This window comes from Rhincodon typus, chromosome 9 (assembly GCF_021869965.1).
Source record: "Rhincodon typus isolate 14 chromosome 9, sRhiTyp1.1, whole genome shotgun sequence".
Lineage (NCBI taxonomy): Eukaryota > Metazoa > Chordata > Chondrichthyes > Orectolobiformes > Rhincodontidae > Rhincodon > Rhincodon typus.
The window spans coordinates 34,474,438-34,486,726 of NC_063340.1; the positions used below are offsets into that span (position 1 = coordinate 34,474,438).

General features: G+C 39.6%; 1 protein-coding gene across 1 annotated transcript in view; it reads right to left on the minus strand.

Annotated features, from left to right (window-relative positions):
- Positions 1-12,289, minus strand: part of tiam2a (TIAM Rac1 associated GEF 2a) — a 358,836-nt gene that overhangs the window by 43,234 nt on the left and 303,313 nt on the right. Inside the window, exon 15 of the mRNA XM_048601453.1 lies at positions 3,192-3,260. Within this exon, the coding sequence (XP_048457410.1) occupies positions 3,192-3,260 (69 nt within the window). The remainder of the gene's footprint in view (positions 1-3,191; positions 3,261-12,289) is intronic.

The window sequence follows — 12,289 nt, forward strand, 5'->3', positions numbered from 1 at the left end:
GTCAGCCTCTCTGCTCCTATGATGCTGCTTGGCCTGCTGTGTTCATCTAGCCCTGCACCTTGTTGTCGCCCTAGTATTGAAATCTCCCATCCTAGGGGGAAGACAAGTACCAATCAACTCTATCCATACCTCTCATTATTTTATAAACTTCTATCAGGTTGCCTCTCAACCTCCTACGCTCCAGTGAACAAAGTCCCAGCCTATCCACCCTTCCTTTATAATTCAAACCTTCCATACCCGACAACATCCTGCTAAATCTCTTCTGAGCCCTCTCCAGCTTGATAATATCCTTCCGATAGCTGGGCAACCATAACTGGACACAGTATTCCAGAACAGATCTCACCAAAGTCCTGTATAGCATCAACGTGACTTCCCAACTCCTATACTCAAAGGACTGAGCAATGAAGACAAGTGTGCCAAATGCCTTTTTAACTGCCTTTTAACCACTATATGTGATGCAAACTACAAAGAATTATGCACCCCTAGGTCTCTCTGTTCTACAACACTACCCAAGGGTCTACCATTAATTGTATAAGCCCACGTTTGTTGGTTGTACCAAATGCAAAACCTCACATTTTTCCAGATTGATCTCCATCTGCTATTTTTCTGTCCATTGACCCATTTGATCAATGTCCCTTTTTAATCTTAGTGGACAGTGAAGGTGGTTTACTATGACACTAATTTTGGTGTCATCCACAAACTTACTAACCATGCCTTCTGTATTCTCATCTAAATCATTTATATAAAATGTCAAAAAGATGACCCAGAACTGATCTCTGTGGAACACTGCTGGTCACAGGCCTCCCGCCTGAAAAGCAATCCTCCACCATTACTCTATCCTGCCGTTAAGCCAGTTATGTATCCAACTGGCAAGCTCACTCCGAATCCCATGTGACCTAACTTTACTAATTAGTTTACCACGCAGAACCTTGTGAAAGGCTTTGCTAAAATCCAAATAAACAATGTCTACTGCACTGCCATCAATCTTTTTGATAACTTCCTCAAAAAACTCAATCAAGTTTGAGAGACACCATTTTCCTTGCACAATACCATGCTGAATATCCCTTCAGAACTCTTTCCTCTCTAAATGTCCATAAATCTTTTATAATCACCTCCAACAATTTACCCACAACCAAAATCAGACTCACAGGTCTACAGTTCCCCAGTTTCTTCTTACAACCTTCCTTAAACAAAGGTACAACATTAGCCACCATCCAGTCATCAGGCACCTCACCCATAGTTATAGATGATGCAAATATTTCTGCAAGGAGTCTTGCAATTTCCTCCCTTACTTCCCACAACATTTTGGGATACATTAGATCAGGTCCTAGAGATTTATCCACCTTTATATTCTCTAAGACCTCCCGAACTTCCTCTTCTGTAATGTGAACTGTTTTCAAAACATCAGAGTTTATTTCTCTGCATTCTTCAAATTCTGTTTCTTTCTCTACAGTAAGAACTGACATGAAATATTCATTCAGTATCTCTCCCATCTCCTGGGGTTCAACACAAAGATGACCTCCTTGTTCTTTAAGGGGCCCTACCCTCTCTCTAGTTACTCTCTTGCTCTTAACGTGTTTGTAGCATCTCTTTGGGTTATCCTTAACCTTATCAGTCAATGATATCCTGTATCCCCTCTTTGCCTTCCTGATTGCTTTTCTTAAGAATGCCCCGACACACTTTATGTTAAGAGATGCAATTGAAACAAGTTGTCTATATCTAAAATAAAATTTATTTATTCTGGACTAGAACCTAAATATCATTATTCACCCATTGTTCCTTAATCTTACCAGCCTTACCCTTTGCTCTAACAGGAACATAATGCCTCTGAACTCGCATCACAATCCATGGAATTGATTGCCAGAGAAGGCTGTGGAGACTAAATCATTGACTGTATTCAAGACAGAGACAGATATTTCTTGATTGTTAAGGGGATCAAGGGTTACTGGAAGGCAGAAAAATGGAGATGAGACATATATCGTCCATCATTGAATGGTGGACTAGACTCAATGGGCTAAATGGCCTATTTCTACTTTTGTATCTTATGGTTTTAGAGGGTTTCAGGACTGGAGGGGAATAGCTGGACAAGGGAAAGTTCATGGCAGGGGGACTTCAAAGCAAGGATCAAAAATGTTAAATTGAGGTGTTGCATGAGCAGGAACTTATGTAGATCAGTGAGCACAAGTGTAATGAATGAATGGGACATAGCGCAAGCAGAAATTTGGATGCCCTCAAGTTTGTACAGAGTAGATATAGATGCCATCCAGGTGTGCTATGCAATTGTCAAGTTCATAAAGGCATGGATGAGGTTTTCAGCAGCGGATAGTCTGAAGGCAATCGTCAGGTTAGAAAGTTGCGGTCTCAGCAACAGCATAGATGTGTGTTCACAAGCTCATTTCAGGGTCAACTGGCAGGGAGAGTTATGGAGTCCATAGATTGCGAACAAAATCAGTTGTAAGGAGCAAAGACAATGGATTTGGCAACTCAAAGCTCAGCTTAGAAAATTAACTCTAACCATCCAGTAATGGATGTCGGATTACCAGTTTGATCATTTAGTTACAATGTTAAACCTTTTTTTTAAAAGGGCAGCACACAGATGAGAAACATGAGGTGAGCAAGAATGATCCTTGGGGAATACCTGAAGTAACCATGTGTAGGGAGGAGGAAAAGTCATTGCAGGTGATTTCTAGCTACAATTAGTTGGCTCGGAAAGGAACCAGGTGAGTATAAGCATACCGATTTTTATGACAACGAAAATATGACATAGGAAGATGTTATGATCATCTGTGTCAAAGGTTGCAGGCAGATCAGGAAGGATGGGGAGATATAATTCTAGATGGCTCTGACAAAGATGAATGTCTTTTGACAGTTTGATATGACCTATTTTGGTACTACTTAGAACCCAAATTTGAAAGATTCAAACAGGCAGTTCCAGAAAAGATGAGCATGGATTTGGAAGGCAGAGTGTTCTAGACTTGATAGGAAATGGTAGTTGGAGATGGGATGGTGGCCAGTGAGAAAGATGGAGTCAAGGGTTGGTTCTTTGAATGAGGAGTAATAATTGCAGGTGTGAAGCAGAATAACAGCACCTGGGGAGGGAGAAATATTCGCACAAACTAACAATTGTAGGGAAATGATAGGCAAAGGCCTTAAACACAAGAGTCCTGAAAATAAACATTCAAGCATCATACCTCATCCTGTGTTAAGAAAGTCTCATTTTGTAGGGGATCCAGGTACACTTCAAACAGACAATTCAGATCCTATAAAAAGATACAACTATAAATCATACAAAATTACTGAAACCTTCATTCATCTTAAAAAAAAAAGTAACTACTTTTGTATCATGTTCAAGAATTCTACCATTACTGAGCACTTCATTTCATCAATCCTCTTAAACATCTGAACAATTTCATCTATCGTTTGTTACTAAACATGAAAATTCACAGTTCCTTTCTAATACACCTGCAGTTGAGTATTTCCTCAAATGATCATTCTAGAAGATATAAAAATGGTTTAAGAGAATTCCATAAAACATATCCACGATAAGCAATTAATTGCAACTCAAAACACAAAGTAAACTGGCATGTGTAATTTGGGCATTGAAACCTTAAAATTTTCAAAGGCACTATTATCGGAAATAAAATGTTTGACACTACAGGGAAGTGGTTTTGATTGGGACTTGAGTTCAGTATAGGGGTCAAAAGTCCATGTCCTCTAAACGTGATGATCCTATATCAGATGTGATTACACAGTATTAATCCTGTTAGTTCCTCATGGGCATGGGTCTCCACACACAAGTATCCCTAATTGACAATCTTTCTCAAAGACAACATAGGATCATCAGGGTAGGATATGGTACAAGGATGATATTGATAGAGCTGTGGCACTCATCTGAAGTCTGAAGCAAGGCATAGTATGAGGATATGCTAGAGGAGGCTTTACTTTGCATTTGCCTGTGCTAGCTACTGATGCCCTGAAATAGATCCTTTCTCCAAAGCAGTCTTAACCTAGGTGAGCACTACAAAAAAAGGAAAATAAATGACTAAAGGAAATGATCAAAACAACCACTCAAATTCATTAAGGAAAATAGAGTATGAGAGTAAGCTTGCAGGAAACAAAATCTGACAGTAGCAGTTTCTATATGAGACGACAAAAATTAGCGAAGACAAATTATGGTTCTTTGCAGTCAGAAACAGGGAATTTATAATGGGGAACAAAGAAATGCCTGAACAACTAAATACGTACTTTGGTTCTTTGTTCACAAAGGGAGACTTAAATAACATAGCAGATGTTAAGAAACACAGTTTAGGAAGGAAATCAGTATCAGTAGGGACTTACACAGTTTAGGAAGGAAATCAGTATCAGTAGGGACTTGTGTTGGGGGAAATTGATGGGATTGAAAGCAGATAAATCCCCAGGGCCTAATTATCTACATCTTAAAGTACTTAGGAAGTGGTCCTAGAAATAGTAAATGCGTTGGTGGCTATCTACCAAGATGCTATAGAATCTGGAACAGTTCCTACAGATTGGAGGGTAGCTAATGCAACCCCTTTATTTAAAAAGGAAGGGAGAGAGAGAGAAAAAAAGGTAATTATAGACGAGTCAGCCTGATGTTGGCAGTGGGGGAGAATGCCAGAATCTATCACGAAAGATTTAATAGCTGTGCACTGGAAAACAGTGGAAGAGTCAGCATGGATTTACAAAAGGGAGATTATGCTCAACAGATCTACTGGAATTCAAGAATGTAACTCGCAGTGTTGTTGAGGAACCAGTGAATGTGTTTTATTTGGATTTTCAGAAGGTTTTCAACAGTCCCATGCAAGAGATTAGCATGATAAATTAAAGCACATGGGATTAGGGTAGTGCACTGAAATGGATAGAAAGCTCGCTCATAGTCAAGAAACGAAGAGTAGGAATAAACGGATCATTTTCCAAATAGCAGGCAGTGACTCATGGGGTACCACTGGGATCAATCCTAGGACCCCAGCTATTCACAAAACATTGTCTCAGATGAGGGAACTAAATGTAATATCTCCAAATTTGTAGATAATACAATGCAGAGGTGCGTCTATGTGAAAATGCATGGCAAATGCAGTATAATGTGAATACCTCACATTTTACACACTTTGGGAGCAAAAAAATTGGAAGATGGATTATTATTTCAATGGCTATAAATAGAGAGGGGGGAATGTGCAGAGACCTGAGTGTCCTTGTACCACCAGTCACTGGAAGTAAGCAGGTGCAGCGGGCCTCAATGCAGCAAATGGTTCATTGGCCTTTATAGCGAGACTATTCAACTACAAGAGCAGAGATGTTTTGCTGTAAAGATAAAGGGCCTTAGTGAGACCACACCTGGAATACTGAGAGGAGTTTTGGTATCCTTAAAGAGGAATAGAAAGGGTAGATGCAGGACGGATGTTCCGATGACTCCAGAAGCAGGGGTCACAGCCTAAGGATACGGGGTAAACCATTTAAAACTGAGATGAGGAGAAATTTCTTTACCCAAAGGGTGGCGAGTCCATGGAATACTCTATCACAGAAAGCAGTCAAGGCCAAAACATTGTATAATTTCAAGGAGGATTGGATACAGCACTTGAAGCTAAAGAATAGAAAGATAGGAGGGAAAAACAGAGAGGCTATGGAGTTGGATGATCAGCTGTGATCATAATGAATGGCAGAGCAGGCTCAAAGGGTTAATGGCCTACTCCTGCTCCTATTTTCTATGTTTCTATGTCTGCTAGAAAATTTAAACATGTCATTGTTAATTAGGAAATAAATTTTATTAAAATTCTTCAGCATCTAGAAATCTTGCAAACAGAAAGACAAGACATCTCTTTGGGATTTTATATTTTTCGACTAGCATCAAGATACTCTTGCGGATTTCTCTACAGAATCAAGGAAAATTATAAACTAGTCCAGTAGGTTCAACCCAGCTCAGATTGCTGGGATACAAGGCCCCTTTGACTGCTGACTGTCAGGGTCTTATATGGATTTAGCCACAAACTCAAAAGATATTCTAGATTGGCAAGCTCTCTTGAGGCACAGAACACTGCCTTGGAAAATGCTGAAAATGCCACACTGGTACAGCAGTAATGCTCTTCTGAAGTTGGAGCTGATTTTACTTTATTGAGCAGAGGTAGCTATACTCCACATCTGAGTGACTTACACATATACAGCTTGATGTTAACACTTGATGCTTGAAGTTTTACTTAACATTAACAATCATCACTTTATGAGCACAATAAGTGAACATCTTTAAAAACAGTTACAATTGCAATTATTAAAATGTTCATTTGTTTTAAGCACTCATGCACTAATTTATATCAAAAGAATGGCCTGACTTTTCTCCGTTACTACATTTGCACATTTTTTTTTATTCATTCACGGGTTGAGGGTGTTGCTGGCTAGGCAGCATATAATGTCCATCCCTAGTTGCCCAGACAGCATTTCAGAGTCAGCCACATTGGTGTGGGTCTGGAGTCACATGTAGGCCATACCAGATAAGGATGGCAGTTTCCTTCCCTAAAGGACATTTGTGAACCAGATGGGTTTTTCTGACAATCGACAATGGATCCATGGTCATCATTAGATTCTTAATTCCAGATATTTTGTTGAATTCAAATTCCACCATTTGCCGTGGTGGGATTCGAACCTGGGTTCCCAGAATGTTATCTGGGTCTCTGGATTTACAGTCCAGCAATAATACCACTAGGCCATTGACTCCCATTGTCCATTGGAACAATTAGAAACTTCCACATTCACTCAGCTGTGTGTCATAAATGGTCAGTTCCTTGCCACAAACAAAAAACAGAAGTTGCTGGAAAAGCTCAGTGGGTCTGGCAGCATCTGTGAAGAGAAATCAGAGTTAACATTTCAGGTCTGGTGACTCTTCCTCATAGGAACTCCAGCAACTCCTGTTCTGGTTTCTGATTTACAGCATCTGCAGTTCTTTTGGTTTTTAATTTAGTTCCTTGCCACAGTCTGGTAACTGGAGGAAGTGAATATTATACAGAGGGAAACAATGAATATTTCAGGATGGATCAACCCAAGCACAAATTTCTAAAGCAGCTGGTATAGAGAAAATCCTTGCACAAGGTGAAACAAAAAGGGTAGATCTACAGCATTTTTTTGTTTGATGGATAAGAAGTTAGCAGAGCAATGAATGTACATAAGTTAAATACATTGGGCTCTTTTCCTTCCTCGTTTAAAATCTCAGGCAATGATCTGAAGTTCAGAAACCTGGCGGGCAGAAGGTAGTCATGGTGATGAATCACAGGGGAAGGAAAATCTTGATGTGAAGGACTGAGTGAAAAACAAATTAGGCACAGATTACTGAATTTTAAGAGAAATGAATATAGATGCCTCTGTATATTGAAATATACGGAGTGAAAAATAAAGATTGTTAATTTAATATAAGAATCAAACGGAAAACAAGCAAATGGTAAGAAAAACTGAAAGAATGCCACAAGAAAATGCAACCAGGGGTGTACAAAATATAAAACAAAGAGGAAAAATATGAAGATTAAAATATTTAAAACAAAGAAAATTACAGTGGAACAAACCATAGAGTTGTAATACGGAGAAGACTATACAGCTGAGCATAGTAACAGAGAATAGTGGATAGCAATGCATTGTTACCAGTTGCTGATCTCATTGTGGGCTGTAGAACTCAAACCAAAAGAATAAACTCAAGCAATTTATAATTATTGTTTAAACTCTGCAATCAGATTCAGCCTTAAAGCTATGCCCAGATGTTTTGAACTATCCACTTTCTGAGGACTTGTGGTATAAGCAGGAGAGATGATAGGCACAAATGTGCCCGGTTAGTTGACGAGTGATGACTAACTAGTGGAATATAATCACAAGCTGATCAACAGGAAATAGATCTGAAAGCTGTATTCATGAACTAAAACTAGGAAGAATCAGTATCTCTCATTAAGTTTCAAGTTGAAAGATTACTAGCAGGAGAAACTGACAATTTTCCGGAAAAGTAGATGGAAAAGACTGTCAAAACTTTTTGATGGATAATCTTCTTGTCTGGTTCTACAGAAACTGTCAGGAGTTCAGTTTTTTCAATTTTACTCTACATGCTTTAGACATCATTAGTGGCAGTTACTCAAGAGAAATAAATTGGATCTTGGATTCCCCTTCTTCATTTCACTGGAGTTTCACAAGAGATATCAAAACTATGCAATCTGGTTATGATTCAGGCAAATGGACTTTCTAAGTGTGGCTGGAAGTTAGCTCTCTAACAAAATGTGCTTTCTTTAATGACTGTCAAATTCCTTTCCAGATGAAAGGACAGATTCCCAGACTAACCCATGTTTGTGCTGTGTTTTGGAGCATAAGCATTCAAACAGCAAAATTAGCTGTCCAGTCATATTATTCATCATGACAACTTCACTGAATATACTTCACTTCTGTTCCGAGGCTTTGCAGCAATATTTGATTGAGTGGCTGGAAAAGGCTCGGAGATCAGTATAATTGAACTAAAGTGTGACTCAGTTGGTATGCTTAATTCCCACTCATGGTACTACGTTAAATGAATAGTGTTCTCCTTAAACTTTATCTCATACACGATGCCCACAGATTTGACATATAAAATCCTTCTCTTCTTACCTTTAAATCTCATATCATCCAATTTTGATATTTATAGAATTTAATCATTGGTTCAGGAGCTCAAAACAAGTATAGAAGACATGGATATCTATTTATTTCCAACTTTCATGTCACACAAATTTTGCGTCATGTAAGCCAAACAATACAGTGAATTTTATATCAGGCAGAGCTTCACAAGACTGACAAGTCTCTCTTGGGACTTGGTCATTATTATCCCAATTAATTGCATTATTTTCTCTTCCACTTGTTATTTGATGATCAGCAATTATTTTATATTGCCTCCTCATGCAGCCTGTTTGTGTACTTGTGTTCATTATGATTATCCCGACACCTTTAATGTTGTACTTATTACAGTAAAATTATCCTGAGACCAGGAATGTGTTGATTGATCAAATATGCCGGATAATCAAGAGGTCCGCATAATCAATGTAAAAACACACACTAAGTAATAGAAACATTATACACGGGCTACACACATCACCGTTATAATTTATTTAAAGCATTAATCACAAATAATAATGCAACTTTGCTTTAAATAAAACTTAGCAGCACAGAGCCTTCTCACTTGCACCGCCAACTGACTACTCAGAGATCATAGTGGATTGTGATTATTTGAGGAGAAATTGACTTGAAATTGAATCGACTGTTGTTATTTCATGTGGCCATCTGATTGAACAAGTATATTTACATTGGGGTAAATAGATTTTAAAAATATAATAATTGGACAGAATAATACAGTAAACTTCACGGTACTTGTGATATATAGCTTTTGCCAGTTTATGAAGAGTGATGGTTCATAAGATGCTAGTTAAAACAAAGTTTGCTGTATTGTTTATGCCTAAAATAAATGAATGCAGGAAAATCATTTTACAATACAGGTACAGTGTCTCAAATCTTGATATCTGAAAACTGGACTTTTGTTAAGCTGCCATGCAATGATTTTTAATTATTATTAAAAGAGTGAAATAATTACTCACCTTTGACTAGGTGCTGCATTGGAGTGGTAGCGTACTCATAAATATTTAGTTTCCTATGTCTTTGTTTTCCTGTGATCCAAGCAGCCCATGACTACACCCAACACAGTTCTGAAATCCAACATGGATGCAGCCTGATGGTGCTGGTTTTGAGACATTGTACCTGTACATATTTTCCTGTATTCAACTGATATATTCTATCTAAGTGGTAACCTGCAGGGGACAAGCTAGTTGCACATTATGGGTTGAAAATACGAAGCTGGATTTTACAGTCTTCTGTGGGGAGTGGGGGTGGGATTAGCAAGCCTTGGGATGGGGTGGGGGTGTACAAGATTGGGCATGCCTACCTTTCCTGGTGCTGCCCTGCCTGACCCTGCTGCAATTTTATTGGCAGAAGATATACCTGCCAGCAAGCACAGCAACGAAAGGCGCCCCAACCAAGTGTGTTTGTCTCAGCATCTTTCATTGCTTGGGCAGTGTCTAGTCAAGGTGCGACATCTCCTTTATAGGTCCCTGTGCCTACTGGAGGACCCCACACCCCACCACAATCATCCAGCCTAGGTTTCCTGTTCCTGCCCTGTCTACTTCATAAACATAATCATCTCACCCCAGCCTAGCCTCAGAGAGACCCTTGATGTTGCAACCCGGCTCACTTCCTTTTGGGGCTGCTTGGAGTCCAGCAATGGTCACTAAAAGCTGCTAGCATTTAACTAGCTGCCCTAATTGTGGAAACAAGTTCCATTTGAAGCTAATTAACGGCTGTGGAGACCACAGGCCAAGCAGTGGCGGACTGCATTCTGAAATTTCCAAAACCATGGACTTGCAAAGTGCAATCCAGAATTATCCAAGACTGAAGAAATGCTTCCCTTGAGCCAATGAAGCTTATACTTAACAACTCCAGAATCTCTCTCTTTGGTTATTAAGGATACATATAGCTTATGAAGTAAGTTACTTTAATCCCCTCAAAGTTTATAAAAGAGGGCTGCCCCAATTCAGGTCATATGCTGACAGAATTAAATCAATTGCCTAGATTTGCTGACTGTTAAATGACATTTTCAGTCCTCAAACTTGCATCAAGTGTTCAGCTCAATGGTTATGAAGGTCCTGTGTCAGTATCAGACAAGCACTAACAAGCGACTATTTCTGCCACTGGCTGTCAGTACAATTACTGTCACAGAGTTTGTGTGTTGCTCAGACCAATGCGATCCCAATGCTGCAACTGATACAACCTATAAGACCAACCTATTAGGCAACGCAATTAATGCCCTCAGTTGTACAACTATAATGGGTAAATGGGGGAAAAATCAGAATCTGTAGCAAATCAGCAATATAAAGCAGATATCTAAAATGAGATCACATGAGCTAACAACACTGGATCATACTACTCCAAACAAATGGAGCTCCTACCAATTATCTGCTCAGCAGCTGGTTTTCTCTTATTCGTTCACAGGATGAAATAAAATAACTAGATGCCTTAAGGTGGTGGTGTGTTTCTTCTTGACCTGCTGCAGTTCATTTGTACACCCACAATGACATTAAGAAGCGAGCTCCAGGACAGTAACAAACATTGAAGGAATAATAACATAGCTCCAAGTCTGGATGAGTGGGGTTTGGAGAGGAACTCACAGGTGGTAATGTTCCTATGTATCTGCTGCTCTTGTCCTTCTAAATGGTAGTCATTTGGAAGGTGCCTTGGTGAACTTCTGCAGTGCATCTTGCAGATGGTACACACTAGTGCTACTTACTGTTAGTGGTGGAGGGATTAAATGTTTGTGGATGTGGTGCCAATCAAATAGGCTGCTTTATCCTGGATGGTGTAAAGCTTTGAGTGCTGTTGAAGCTAAATTCAACCAGGCAAGTGGAGTATTCCATCACATATCTGACTTGTGCTTGCAGATGGTGGACAGACCTTGAGGAGTCAAATGTGAGTTACTCACTGCATGATCACAGTCTGTGAGCTGCTCTTGTAACCCCTGTATTTATATGACTAGTCAATGGTAACCTCCCAGGATGTTGATAGTGGGGGTTTCCGTTATGGTGATGCCATTGACTGTTAACGGGTGATAGTTAGATTCTCTCTTGATGCAAGATGGTCATTGCGTGGCACTTGTGTGGTGAGAATCTTATTTGTTACTTGTCAGCGCAAATCTGTCACATTGCTGCATTTGGATATGGACTGCTTCAGTATCTGAGGAGTTAAGAATGGTGCCGAATATTATACATCCCTGCTTCCGACTTTATAATGTAGGGAAGGTTATTGATGAAGCAGCTAAAAACAGTTTGGCCTAGGACACTACTCCGAGGAACTCCTGATGAGATGTCCTGGAATTGAGATGAGTGACCTCTGACAACCACAACCATCTTCCTACGAGCCAGGCATGACTCCAACCAGTGACAGTAGGAACTGCAGATGCTGGAGAATCCGAGACAACAAGGTGCAGAGCTGGATGAACACAACAGGCCAAGCAGCATCATAGGAGCAGAAAGGCTGACGTTTCAGGCCTAGACCCTTCATCAGAAAAATCACTATCATGACTCCAACCAGTGGAGACTTTCCCCCGGTTGCTATTTTTTTTACTCCAGTTTTGCTCAAGATCCTTGTTACCACACTTGGTTAAATATGGCCTTGATATCAATCACTCTCACCTCACCTCTGGAATTCAACTCTTCAGTCCATATTGGAACCAAGGTTGTAA